This window comes from Arachis hypogaea, chromosome 15 (genome assembly GCF_003086295.3).
Source record: "Arachis hypogaea cultivar Tifrunner chromosome 15, arahy.Tifrunner.gnm2.J5K5, whole genome shotgun sequence".
In the NCBI taxonomy this organism is placed as follows: Eukaryota; Viridiplantae; Streptophyta; class Magnoliopsida; order Fabales; family Fabaceae; genus Arachis; species Arachis hypogaea.
In genome coordinates this window covers 115563366-115577629 of record NC_092050.1, presented here as the reverse complement: position 1 = coordinate 115577629, position 14264 = coordinate 115563366, and the positions used below count along the sequence as shown (strand labels likewise).

The window sequence follows — 14264 nt, the reverse complement described above, 5'->3', positions numbered from 1 at the left end:
CACTCCGCCGAATAAGGTCGCTCCTTATATTTTGCCCCGTATTGAACAGCGAGGATGGGAGTTTCTTTTGAGGAAACCAAAGGAAATCAACCTCTCTTGGGTGGAAGAATTCTACACCAACTACCATCTTCCCTCTCTTCAATCGGTGTACATGCACCGGAAGCAAGTCTCAGTTTCAGAAGAGGCTATTCAGCAAGTGCTTAATGTTCTACCAGTGCCAAGTGACATGGATGGCTACCAAGAAGTCTTACGTCAACGAGAGAAGTATGGATTCAATTGGGACTCGATTCTCCGAGTCATTGCTGAACCAGAGGCATCTTGGATTCATGGTCGACTGCGGATGAGGCCAAAGTCCATTGACGCTCGCTTCCTCACTGTGGAAGCTAGAGCTTGGGCTCAGATCCTATCTCACTATGTGCTACCTAGCACCCACAAGTCGTCCCTCACAGCAGACCTCGCCTTGCTTGTTTGGTGTGTTCTCACGGAGAAGTCGGTGAACATTCCGCTTCTTGTCAAGCAAGCGATGAGTCAAGTTCACAACCGGGATAATTTGCCATTTCCAGCATTGGTATCTGACTTAGTTGCTGCTGTGGGTGTTTCTTGGGAAGCCAAGGATAAGAAGATTATAGTTCTAGCTAAGGGCGATGTGGTCCCAAGCGGAAAATACCTACACCTTCCCATGAACAAACCAAGCCTCGAAATGGCCCCGCCACTTCTTTTTCCTTCTAGCTCATCATCACCACCACTGAGATCCACACATCAAAGGATAGAAGATCTTCACCGGAAGCTTGATAGATATGAGTGGCGCAACCACCGCCGATATACTTACATCACGAAGCTTCTGCGTTGTATTACCCCTAGCATGGAGAAACCCGAAATGTTCACATCCACCTCAAACCCAAGTGATGGGAGCTCTGATGAAGGGAATGGTGAAAGTTTCGGTCCCGACCGTCCCTTGCGTATTATTCGTAGCACGGAGGACCGTGCTAATTTCTAAAGAGTGGGGAGGTCGTTCGACTGATCTCCATGGGTAACACTCTCTTCCCCTCAATACCCATGGATTTATCTTTTGCTTAGAAGTTAATATATTGCATGTGTAGTTAGTTTTGCTTGTAAATACCCTTTTGCATGATAGTTAGTTTCTATAGAGTTACTTGGTCAAAACAATAACTTCCTTTCCAAGAAACTGTGTTTTGGGTGACCTACCAAAATTCTGAAAAATTTTTGCAGTAAACTTGCTTTAAGAATGTATTTTGGAACATAGTGATTGAGCTAAGAACATAAGCATGAAAGTTTTGAGCCTATTGCATGGTTACATCTTCTAATCATTATTTCCATTCTTGTGTGCATATCTCTCTCTCTATGATTGTGATCCTTGCTTTGTCTGATTCTATATGTCCATTGCTTTGTGTATGAATGCATTTACATGATTGAGGCCATCATTTCAATAGTCACTTTTTCCAAATGGCCTTAACCCTTTTATCTACCATTGCTAACCAATTTTGAGCCTATGATAAACTCCCTTTGTTCTTGAAAAGAGCACATCAACAACCCTAAGTGAAAGATCATGAATGTCCCTAAATTTGAATCCTTGATTAGCTTAGGTAAGTTAGGATGTGTATCATTCAAATAAGAGGGTATACTTGGGAAATTCGGGTAGATATATAGGTGTGTAATTGTAGTGTAATTGAAAATTCTAGGATTTGGGAACATACTCATGTGTTGAATGATTAAACTGTCTGCATTGAAATTTTGGTTCATAAAGAAACCTCAAGAAAAAGGGATATATGAAAAAAAAAAAAAAAAAGAAAGGAAGAAAGCAATGAAAGGGGATAAAAATGCCCCAAGATAAAGTAATAAAAACAATGCATATGGGTGTGAATTGAAAAGAATACATGAGTGTGCAAAAAGAGAAAAACTCAAGGGTAGCTAGGTAATGTATTGTAGTTTTATAGGTTGTTCTATGTGTCTAGTGGATCCTAGGTTGATCAAGGACTCAAATTTTAAGCCCACTTGACCATATACATCCTTACCTTCACCCTAGCCCCGTTACAACTCATGAATAAGACCTCATGATACTTGTAAGCATGCATCGAGTAACTGTTGATTGTTAGATGAAAGACAAATCTTGGAAAGCATGATTAGGAGAAGATTGAGTGACGAACCTTATACAACTGAGCGAATAGAGCGGATACACTTCCGGTGAGGGTTCGATGCTCAATGCTTGTTCCCGGTATTCACAAGCGTTCGTTTAGCAAGTCATATGCACTCTTTAGTGGTATTCAATTTGGTGGGATTCATGAATTACATACTATTTTCACCCTATATGCTCACATGTATTCTCGGAGGATAGATTTACTCTTGACCAAGTAGGTAGATTATTTTACATTAGTTGCATGCATCCACTTAGGTAGTTTGCATTTCATAAACCCTTTCTCATCATGATCTTTGGTCTTTTTATTTTAAGCATGAGGACATGTTTGGTTTAAGTGTGGGGAGATTTGATAAACTCCGATTTTGTGGTTTATCTTGTGCTTATTTTGGGGGATTTTATCAATATTTCTCACACTTATTCACAAGAAATGCATGATTTTGTGTTCACTTCCCAATATTGCTCCATGATGGAAAATATGCTTATTTTGCCTTAAAATTACCATATTTTAATTCTCTTCTATTGCCATTTGATGCCGTGATGTATTTGTTGAGTAATTTCATGAATTATAGGGTAGGAATGACTTAGAAGAGAGGGAGAAAGCATGTACAAAAAGGGAGGCACATGAAGAATTGAAATCTTGGGAAAAGCAGCATCGGCGCGCTCGCGCACGCGTGGACGGGATTGGCTGGAAGTGGCGCGCAAGGATGGACGCATCCGCGCGGATCAGAAAATTTCTATCGATGCGCACGCGCACTTGGCGCGCACGCGTGGATCACAAAAGCAATCGGCGCGCACGCACGCATGACGCGCACGCGTGGAAAGCTGCACGTGACCTCATTAAAGAAAATCGTGCCTGGCGATTTCTGAGGCTCATTAGGCCCAATTTCAAGCTATTTCTGCATGGAAAAGACCCAAGGATACTAGGGGGGAAAAGGGGGGATCACTCATTTTTACACTAGGATATAATTTTTAGAGTTTTTGGTTCTTTTGTTATTCTAGAGAGAGAAACCCTTGTTCCTCTCTAGATCTAGTTTTAATTTGATCTTCCCTTGTTGATTTGTGACTTGGATCTTGTTAATTACTAGTTTTAATTGTTCAATTTGAATTTCTTGTTACAATTTTGCTTATATCTTGTGATAGTTTATGAATTCTTGTCAATTGTCATTTTATACCCATTTCATGAATGTTGTGAATCTTGACTTGTTGATGTTACATTGATGATTTCTATATTTAGCTTTGTTGTTTGGATGATCATATGTTGATAATTGTTAGTGGGTACTTGTAGATTTCAATTTAATTGCTATTTTGAACATGTCTTTTGTTAATACTTACCAAGTGTTTGATGAATTGTTTACTTTGATTATGGAGTAGTCTTCTTTACTCTTGGCCTATGTCAAGGGAATTGGGTAAACTTGAGTCATTGGGTCTAATGGATTTGATGATTTTGGAGCCCTAGGTGGTCAATTTGATACTCATTGATGCCAACCCATTACTAATCTAATTAGTAGGTAGGTTGGGACTTATGGGTTGATGTGATCAAAGCCATTTGACGTACTTCAAGTCTAGGAGTAGATATCACGTACTTAAGACTTTGAGAGTAGACTTAATGAGCTTGGTTCCTCATAATTGTCAAGATATAGTTGTTAGACAAGGATGGTGGCCCCAATTCCCAAGCCTAGCTAAGAGTTGCTTTTATTATTCATATTTGAAAATCAATTTCCTCAACCAATTGCTTTAGTTATAGTTACTTGTTTGGGTTATAATAGAATAAAGTGAAATGTTGTTTATTCATTGAAGTTGCTCATGTTTTGCTTAGTTAATTGAACTAGTTGTTGCATTTTAAGATTACTTGCTTGTTAAGATTCTCATTTATTTTCATGCTCATAACTCACAACCCCGGATTTCTAACCAATGTTGAAGCACATGTTTGCCCATTCCTTGTGAGACGACCCGAGGTTTGAATACTTCGGTTATTTCTATTGGGGTTGAACTTGTGACAACCAGATCCCTCTTCTAAATTTGACCCCCGAGGATTGTTGTTGGTAGAGCTATACTTGCAACGCGACCTTATTGGAAAAAAATCTTTACCAATACACCCTTGGGGCCCGTGTCACATGCTCTCGCTCCTTTGTGTGCTTCTCATCCCAGCCCAGAAGTGGTGATCCAGATAAATTGGAACCCATATATGACGGTCTTCATAAAGATCTGCAAAATACACCCAAATCAGACTATAATGTACCCAAAAACATGCAATTTACACCTCTGCTACAGATTTTAAATGTCATTACCTGAAAGCCACTTGTTGTCCACAAGACCATACTTCAGCAGAAAATCATCCCAATTCCTATCAAATGATTCTTTGGTATGAGAGTTCCAAACAACATGGCTCATTTCTTGTTCAACATGGCTCATTTCTTCATGATGTGCCAAATACACCAACGGTGAATTGTTGTGGGCATACAAGCCTCGATAGCCCTTTGCATCGATGCACATTGATCGGTGAGAATCCCTTTCGGAGCATTTCCTCCCATGCAATGAAGCCAACATTGAAATAACCATTTGAATGATTCAATATCTTCATTTTTCATCAAAGTGCATCCAAGAAGTGTTGACTGATTGTAGTGATTTACCCCGACAAAAGAACCACAAACCAGATTATACCTGAAACATATTACGACAAAACAGAATTAAAATCAACAAAATACACCCAAATAATTATCTTATACACCCAAAAACCTCCAATATAGTGATATACACCTCTGCAGCAGATTCATAAAACAACATTAATTCAGCATCATCAACCAGAACAGCATGTTACCTGTTTTTATTGTAGGTGGTGTCAAATAAAATAACATCTCCGAAATACTCACAGGTAGCTCTGCTCCTTGCATCCGCCCAAAAAGCAAGCTTAATGGACTGATCGTCCTCGAGTTCGAGCTCAAAAAAGAAATTCGGATTCTTCTCTTTCATTCTTAATAAGTATTTCCCGAATTCTTTTGCATCCTCTTGTTTCGAAACATTCTGCACTTCTCTAGTGATGTAATTCCTCACGTCTTTTTTGATAAAATTTAACTTGTGGTGACCCCCGGCTGTAGCAACAAATGATTGGAAAATTTTGCTAAGTCTAATACCGACTTTCTCGTTATTCTCTATTGTACGACGCACAGACATGCTTAGTTCCCTGTACTGTTTGAGCATCTGTGCTTGATCTGGACAGCAAGGATGTGAATGATGCAACACGACATTCGAAATGATCCAAACACCAACATCCTTCAATACATGTATGTAAATTCTTGCAGGACAATTTAAACCAACTGAGGGATTTGTCTTCTCGGTCGGAGAAATTTTCGATGTCCATTTTTCCTCTCTGCTACATGCATGTAATCAATTGATTCTTAATTTCATTTCCCTTCTTATTTGTACTCCGAACTCTTGTAGAAAAACCTGCAACCTTTGAATAACCCTTGTAGAATTTTGCAGCATCTTCACGGGTATTAAAAGTCATCCCAACCTTGGGGACAGACTGGTCATCAACACCACAGAAGGTCTGCAAAAATACACTCAAAATAGACTATATTAAAACAAGCATAAACTATAGAATGCAAATACAACTATAAAACCATCATCAAAAATAAGAAAACCAAATTCATGAATCATAACTAAATAGAAACTAAAATAATTCAACTAAAATAATAAGATAATTCACCCTCCGTCAGATGAAAAGTTATAAACTGTAAATGCACCCAAACTTTCCTAAAATGCCCCCAATTATTACTGATCTACACCCGAATGTCTGATATAAAATGGACAAAATTATTTTAATTCTAATGAGAACTAGTGCATTAGATTCAATTCAAACAAGGAAGAATAAACTGCAAATATCACAGGCAAGGTTCACGCATTATTCAACTACACAATCAAAAACTACTAATTGGATTCAAAGTCAGATTCAATTACTAACTAAAACTAAATCACACCTCAGGAACTTCATTGGATTCAGTTTCAAAATCCACTTCGCTCTGGTTTAGCTGACAATCTGAAGTTGAATCATCCATTATCTTCAAAAATGATTTCACAGCTTGATGTAAAAAAACAATGGATAAACGCACAATGAAAAAATTGAAGCACGTAAATGAAGAGGGAGAAAGCAGAGAGAAACGCACATAAAAGACGAAGGAGAATGCAGAGAGAAACGCACGAAAGAGATCGAAGAGAGAAGGCAAGAAATTCGAAAAAAGGAAATGAAATCCTTTCAAAAAAAAGGAAGTTATATATTCGCGCGTTGATTGAGTTAAAATCTGTTAGAGGCGCGTGAAACACACGTGCATAATAGGCGCGTTTGGGCGAAACATCAATTAGAGGACTTGTAAGACTTGTAGAGCAAAATCACTTGTATGTCAAGATTAATTGATTACTAATTTTAACAATTAAAATATGTGACATGACTCTCTCTCATTAAAATTGGAATAAAATATTTCCTTCCAAAATTAATAAACTTTCTTCTTTCATCCTCTTATCTATTTCTCCCCCCTTTCTAATTCTCTCTACTCTTCCCACTCTATATATAACTTATCATTTATATTTTATATCAATTATTTAACAAACCAAAATGTGTTACGAGATATATTCTTTCATTACAATAAAAATAAAATTTTTCTCTCCTTCTTTATCTTTTTTTTTAAATGAATTCATATTTTTTTATAAAGAATACATTAAATTTATAATTAAAAAATATCCCATAATACTATTCACATGAAAAATATATTATTATTGTATACATAATTTTTTAGTTATTTTTATTTAGTTTTAATTTTACACTATTTATATTTTTAATTTATACTTTTATTTTTTCTTCAAATATTTATTATATATAATTTTGAGAGAATACTAATATTGTGATTAATAATTAAAATCAAGATTCAATTATTTCAAAAAATAATTGAGTGAATTTTATAACTATCAATATAAATTTTTTTATCCTAATATCTAATTATATTTTTATATATAAAAAGAAAAAAATATATTTTTTAATAAAATATAAAAATTAATTATTTTTATTTGGACAACAGACTTAACAGTTAATCAAATATAAAAGTATAAATATTAAATTCTTTCAAATTTTAGATAATAAATATTAAAATTAATTTTTAATAAAAATTAAACTTTTTCACATAAAAATAATAACTAAAAAATTATTATTTGATTTTTTTATCTACGAAAATCCTAATCTTTTTAGTTGACAAAAACTTTTATCCTATACAACCTTTTTTATAAAAGCATTTTGATTATATAAATCTTTTCTGTTATAATCTATAATACCATAATAAAACTGATATAATTTTAAAAAATTTATATTTTCATAATATTATTATAAATAAAAATACTAAAATATATATATTCGGACCAATTTGTTTCAAGTGTGAAATTTTAGGATGAACTTGAGCATTTACTCTCAACAAGTGTTAAGTGTTAACATTATACTTTTCAGGTGCGGTCATTTTCCCGGATATTGTGTAACTACTAAGCTACCCTTTTAATTGTTGTTTACAATTATTTTTCGAATTGATTTATAAATTAGTGTCAGTTATATATGGTGCAGATTCACAGGTGAATGCACTTAGCCATAAGGATTCCTTCATTTATTTTGGGCACCATTGTATTTCAGTTACCAATGGCCGCAAGCACACATTATACCATCCCTCTGTTCCTTCCCTCTCTGTCTTCCTCTACGCACAAAGTTACGGGACCCATTAATTCTCTATGCTTCAGCCTTCCATTTTCAGCTTCGAAGTTCAACACTCCTTCTATCGGGGCCTCCAGGTTAGTTGCCAATTCAAATATCCTGTCTATTATGGTTTTCATATTATTATTAGTATTTCTTAATTTTCTTGATTTGTCCCAATATTTGTCAATTTGCATTTCTATGGATGATTTCAGAGTGTAAGAAAAGACTTTTGCTTTCAGGTCAAAAATATTTCTGTCACCAAGGCTTGCAGGTCGGGTATGCATGGTCAATGGGTTGCTGGGTGATGATTCTTTTACTTCTGTGGAGCCCGAATCAAAAAATTCAGAAGAGGTTAATGTCTTTTTCTTTTCTTTCCTTGTGAACTTGGGTTATTTCAGGAAATGAAAGGGAAAAAAAAAGTCATTACAAGTTCTCTTGCATATTGGATTGCGAACTTAGGCTTTCTAGCTTTTCATGGCTCTAAGCTTGGCATAGAAAATTAAATGTTATTAACAAATGGGAGGTTTCTCCGGTTCCCTTATGAAATTCAAGGATACTGATTTAACAGAATTAATACCAATTACTTGTAAGGCCACATAAGGTCTTCTTCCCTGATGTGTGTTATGCGTGAGGCAAATTCACATACCTTTTACATTGCCCGATGGCTGTGTTTTTATGGGACGATTTGTTTATCATCTTTGATGAATGTTAGGTGTGTCCTGCAACACTAGAAGAATTTCTATTGACTAGGTTTGTTGGATTCGCCGATTTGGTAGTAGAAAAGAGGCAAATATTTGTGGCACTATTCAGTTTTGCCATTATTTGGTTGGAGCATTAACATACTTTCCATGCAAATTTCTGACAAGCATGTTTTATAGAGGACTTTCTCTGTTTTGTTTTGGTTTGTATAGGGGAGCCTTCTTCTCATCTTAAGGAATCTCTTTCATATATATATATATTCAAAAGTTACATGTTATTCATTTAGAATTTAAAAAGTATTAATTTTTATTTGTTCATTGCTGATGTAGAGTTGAAGCTGTCTTTATTATTTTCATTCAAGAACTTCTTTCAAAACCTGTTTCAGACCTTTATTGTTATTCTCAAATACTGATGTGTATGTATTCTAATCAGTTTCTCTTTTGTCCTACTCTGCTTTTGTGCTTTCTGAATGAATTAATACAATGTTTTTTGTGGCTTAGTTGTTGTTATCGAATGGCTACCAGTTCTGTATGTGGTTTCATATCTTGAAGAATGACATTTAGTTTCTTCTTTTATGATATCCTCATAGCAAAGTTGCCGTTTGATAAATTGCTTTGATCTGGATCACATAAATCAATTAAGTACCCTTCCTAGATGCCACCAGGTGAGAGGCTCATATGCTGAACTGCCCTTATATATATTAATTATGTGCTGCTGTATGCAGGGTGCTAGTATTGACTTAAATCTTCCAAGAAGAAGTTTGCTTGTACAATTTACATGTAATTTGTGTGGTGAAAGAACAGAGAGGCTTGTTAACAGATTAGCTTATGAAAGGGGTTCTGTTTTTGTTCAGGTACCTATTTATATCTTAGGTCTTTTTGTGAATGTATATGTAGAAATTTTTATGTTTCGAAATATTGTTTGAAAGCGGTTAGCACTGATTCTTTTAAGAGAAAATGCCACTACCCATTCTCCGACCCTCTATTCATTCATGTTCTTGGTAAAGCAGAATGATGATGTGAAACAAAGCGTATCAGATATAAATTGAAGGAGTAGAGACCACTGGTTAAATAAGACACATGATTCAGCTCTAACATAGTTCATACACTTTGCTCAAAGTGGAGGAGTACTTTTTTAAGTATCTAAGGAAAGTAGAGAACTACACCTTAAAAACTAGCGGTTAAAGGAGAAGAACCACACTTTTTAAATTCAACACCAAATATCTCATGCTACTCGATGTGGGATTTTGGGTACCCCATAATACCTAAGTCGCTAACAATGCTCTGGTTTTGAAAAGCCAACCTCCATGTCAGCTTCACTCTATCAACACTGACCTTGCCAATTGGCTATCGGTTATCAATATACAATATTTACCTTAATCTAGTCTATAGGTAGCCCGGATCTGATACCATTGTTTAAGCACCTAAGGAAAGTGGGGAACTACAACGTTAAAGCTAGCTATTAAGGAGGAAGAGCCAATCTTCTTAAAATACAACAAACGTCCCATGTTACTCGATGTGGGACTTTGGGTGCCCAAAATACCCAAGTCTCTAAATGCTTCGGGTTTCATATGCAACAAAAAGATATCTTTAAAATTTAAGCTTAAATTTTGCTGCAATACCATTAGACTAGCCATGTTATTTAGGATGCAGTGTTGGACAGTTGAGGGTGAGCGAGCATGAATATAGGAATAGTGTGGCTGAGATGAGGATATTTCAATGGATGAGTGGCCATACTCGAATGAAGAAAACATGAGAGAGAAAGTTAGAGTGCTGCCTATTGTTGAAAGATGGTAGAATCTCACTTCAAGGTAGTTTGGACATATTGAGAAACAACTAGCAAAGCATCTGGTTAGAAAGGTAGATCTAAGAGGTCTCTGAATGAGGTGATCAAGGGAGATCTAAGAATAAATTGGCTCACTTCTAACATTATTCATGATAGGGCGCGATGATGTTCTTTGAATATATATCCAACTCTATGTAGTGTGATAGAAACTAGTTTAGTTTACAAGAGGAGAGGTAAGTAGTCTATTTGCTGGTTTAGTTGTTTTCGTTCCTAATTGCTGTTAATTGGCTCTGTTTGCTCCTTTTGAGCTGCACTAACTGGCCTAAGGTCAATAGTCTTAGTCCTAGCTGCTGCCTATAAATAGTAGTTGATTGGTTAGTTTTAGTTTGTGTGAAAATTCTGTTAGATCAGTTAGAATAGGAGAGGAAGAACTCCCTCCATAGTTGGTAGTTCCAACATTGTATTCCAAAAAAGGATTGTGATTTGCAATCCCTAGTTCGTTAATAAAGCCTGCCAATCCTGTTACTATCTGAACCTATCATAGTGGGATGTGTATTGATATTGTCACAACTCAAATGACTACAACACTGACTTAGCATGTTCTGCTATTCATGGCCCACGTATCTTAGATAATCTAAACACTCTTCTCTCATTCTCATAGTAAACCTGTTCTCTTTAATTTTTTTATGCTCAGAGATAGAGAGGACTATATTTAGTTCATATAATAGTAAACATGATTTGTTAAAAACCTTATACCATTGTCTGATTTGTGTAGCAGATTAATTATTGTTGTATAGTTCATATGATACCACTTAGCCACTTACTTTATTTTATTATAATTGAAATATGTTTACTTCCATAACATGATTATCATATTCTCTTTCTTTTTCCTTCTGCTCCTTGGAGCTGACTGCTTGATCTCTTGCAACATGATAATCTGTTTATCAAGCAAATATTTTGTTTTTCCATATATTTGCATTAGGTTCAGTATTTTGACCTTTTTGGGGCTAGAAAAGGGCATTTTTGGACATCTTTAATTTTCATTGACATTTACCTTTGGCAACTTGTACCTGATTAAGAACAAAAGCAGCAGATCAAATTGTAGGTTTTTGAACCCCTGATTGGTTCTCTATGCATTTTGGCGATGGTGGAAAAGGAACATTTAGCAAGGCCAAAAAGGTTACAATAATTTGAATTGAAATTAATTGCACATTACATATCTAATAATAAAAAAATATTAATGTTATTCTATACAATAAAGTTTATGGGTAGTAGTATTCCTTAACAAGAGTATAAATGTTAAAAAATGTGTTAAATTAGCAATGACATTGAAAAACTTTTAAATTAATCAAGAATAAAGATAATTCTTTATTTCAATCTATTGTTCGAAATGAAATTTATATTTGAATGCATGAACTTATTTTAAAATAATATATGTTTTGTTTAGATTGTAAGAAAATAATTCTTTCATATAATAACTTAGTAATAATCTGTTTATATTCTTTCGACTAAATAGTATTTCCACAATCAGAAGTTTCAATATTATATTTTCAATATAAGTGAAAGAGGGACACTTTCCATCGGCCTTTCAGTAGTTGCCACCTGCCAAATCTGTTCTCCGATTTAAGCATATTAATGTGAGCCATATCTGCAAAATAATTGAAGAGGGACACAGTTTTTCTTTCAAGAAAAGAAAATAAATTTCCTGTCCCAGCCATCTACCGTTTCTGACATGAGTTTGTTGATCATCACATATCCGAAAAGTAACTGCTGGCATTCAGCATATTAACACGTTTCAAAAAGTTTTGTAATGGCTAGAAACCTAGAATATTGTGTGCATTTATCATTGAACTGCATCTATGCTGATGATCTTGTGACTAGTCTTCAGGTTCCATGTGTTTTTTTTTTCACTTTTGCTTAGTGTGCTTGCTTTCTTTAACCTTCTTGATGATGACCATCTGATCATGCATTTTATCATCATGGTCATATTTGTATCAGTATATTGTTATTGTTATTTTCGCGTGCATACTTACTCTATGGGAAGTAACTGGAACTACATTTTATTAGTGTGCAGGCTGTCTTCGGCATCACAAGTTAGTTGACAATCTCGGACTTATCACGGAGTACGACTTTCGGGGGGAAACAGAGTCAGAAGTCGATCAAATTTAATGTGCAACTCGGGTGAACATTTTTATGTAATATTTCCAGATTGCTTCCATAATCCAAAAATTTCATATTCGTTAATATTTCTGAATACATATCACCATAAAGAATTTAATAGGAAAAAATATATATCAGAGGTACAAATTTCCATTATTCAGATCTATGCACATAAAATGATTTTATATTTTGCAAATAAAATAACTGATTCGAGTGAATCCATGGTCACAACGAGGCTGCTATGAGCTGAAGCCTGTCATAGCTAGCAAGATGGTGATGGCAATTCCAGCCGTTGCCCATATATTTCTCCCATGCTGATAGTTTGATGGTGATCCATTCTGCGAAGTTAAAAAGGGAAAAAGAAATTTGTTAGAAAATTGTTTGAGCAATATATTTCATTCTTGATCTGTGTTTCTATTATATTATTTATAACTGTAATTTATGGTTTGCTGGCAAAAGACATTACCAAATTCAGACCCGGTGCTGGTGCTGGTGCTGTGTCCGAATCTGCTGTGGAATCCGGTGGTGCTGGGGGACTCTTGTTGACAATTGTTGGTGCTGGAGCTGGTGCATGATGTTTTTTGTGCTTGCGCCTGTGCCTTCGTTTCTTGTGCTTGGCAGGTGCTGGTGTTGGTGGTTCTATTACAGGCGTTGGTGCTAGTGCTGGTGGGGGAGAAACAGGTGCGGGTGCTGGTGCTCTCTGTAGTGGCGTAGGTGCAGTGGCTGGTGGTGCTTGGACTGGTGTTGGGGATATTGTTGGTGGTGGCAATGGTGGTGGTGTCGCAACAGGCGGCGGCGGCAATGGTGGTGGTGTGGTTGGAGCTGAGACAGGTGAAGCTTTTGGTGGTTGTGGTGGTGGCACCTTTGGGCTCGAAACAGGTGCAACCTTGGGGGCTGGTGATGTCACAGGAGCAGGTTTTGGAGCCACATTTGCTGGAGGCTTGCTAGCCACTGGTGGTTTGCTTATGGTTGGAGGGGAAGCTGCCACTACAGGTGCCGTAGCTGCTTTCGGCGTCGGTGCTGCAGGTGGCAGCTTTGAGGGCGCTGTTGCTGGAGCTTGTGCGTTAATTGTTACTAGCTGGAAGCAGAGGCTTGCTAAAGCCACTGCCCAGAACGTTGAAGCCATGTTTTATGATTTGTGATTTGGTGTGGACTAAGTGAGAGTTTGCTTGCTATTTAAGGGCCATGGTGATGCCTTGAAAAAAGTTGAGAAAGTATTGCGTGTATGTATGATCTGTGTGGAAGGAGTAATGTAGCCTTCAAGTGATTGCGACATCACACTAATCATCTTACAAGCAAAGTTGACGATTATAGGTTCAATTGGTTTTCCTCGAATCGGATGTCTTATATCTGAAGTTTAGTTTAAATGTTCTTCATATTATGACCTAAGTAGTTTATTTACTTGAGAATGCTCTATCTAGTATTTTTAAGCACACTTAAGTTGATATTTACTAGAATAGAGTAAGGTGGGTGAGGGAAAAAAGAAAAAAATTATTGGTAAAGTTTATTGAATTACCCTCCGGAAAATTTAATACAAATGCGCATTATTTTTATTTGGTTTCCCATAGTATTTTCTAACTTGATATGTCAAAGACTAATTTGTCGCGGACTAAAGCTTCGTTCAAGAGTTTGTCACTGGTTAATGGATTGTCGTATATACAAGGCAGAATTCAAACCTTGACACTTGTTTAAGCAGAAGAGTGAACTAAATATACGACAAAAGATGTTATGTTATTTCTA

General features: G+C 35.9%; 2 protein-coding genes across 5 annotated transcripts; one reads left to right on the top strand and one right to left on the bottom strand.

The window, feature by feature from the left end:
* The first annotated feature begins 7584 nt into the window (after nucleotides 1–7584).
* LOC112750505 (mitochondrial protein import protein ZIM17) lies at nucleotides 7585–14077 on the top strand. 4 transcript variants are annotated; one of them, XM_072216638.1, is made up of 6 exons: nucleotides 7585–7668; nucleotides 7740–7975; nucleotides 8120–8231; nucleotides 9304–9432; nucleotides 12432–12559; nucleotides 12984–14077. In XM_072216638.1, the coding sequence occupies exons 2-5, from the start codon at nucleotides 7767–7769 to the stop codon at nucleotides 12531–12533; spliced, it is 552 nt and encodes a 183-aa protein (XP_072072739.1). In that variant the 5' UTR covers nucleotides 7585–7668; nucleotides 7740–7766; the 3' UTR covers nucleotides 12534–12559; nucleotides 12984–14077. The 4 variants fall into 4 exon arrangements, with proteins under 4 accessions (XP_072072739.1, XP_025655050.1, XP_025655049.1 ...); XM_025799265.2 differs by lacking the exon at nucleotides 7585–7668 and having other exon boundaries at nucleotides 7710–7975; nucleotides 12432–12545; XM_025799264.2 differs by lacking the exon at nucleotides 7585–7668 and having other exon boundaries at nucleotides 7710–7975.
* On the bottom strand, nucleotides 12553–13650 carry LOC112750504 (uncharacterized). The gene is made up of 2 exons (XM_025799262.3): nucleotides 12991–13650; nucleotides 12553–12862 (listed from the first exon to the last, which is right to left on the bottom strand). The coding sequence occupies exons 1-2, from the start codon at nucleotides 13648–13650 to the stop codon at nucleotides 12764–12766; spliced, it is 759 nt and encodes a 252-aa protein (XP_025655047.1). The 3' UTR covers nucleotides 12553–12763.
* Nucleotides 14078–14264: the final 187 nt, after the last annotated feature.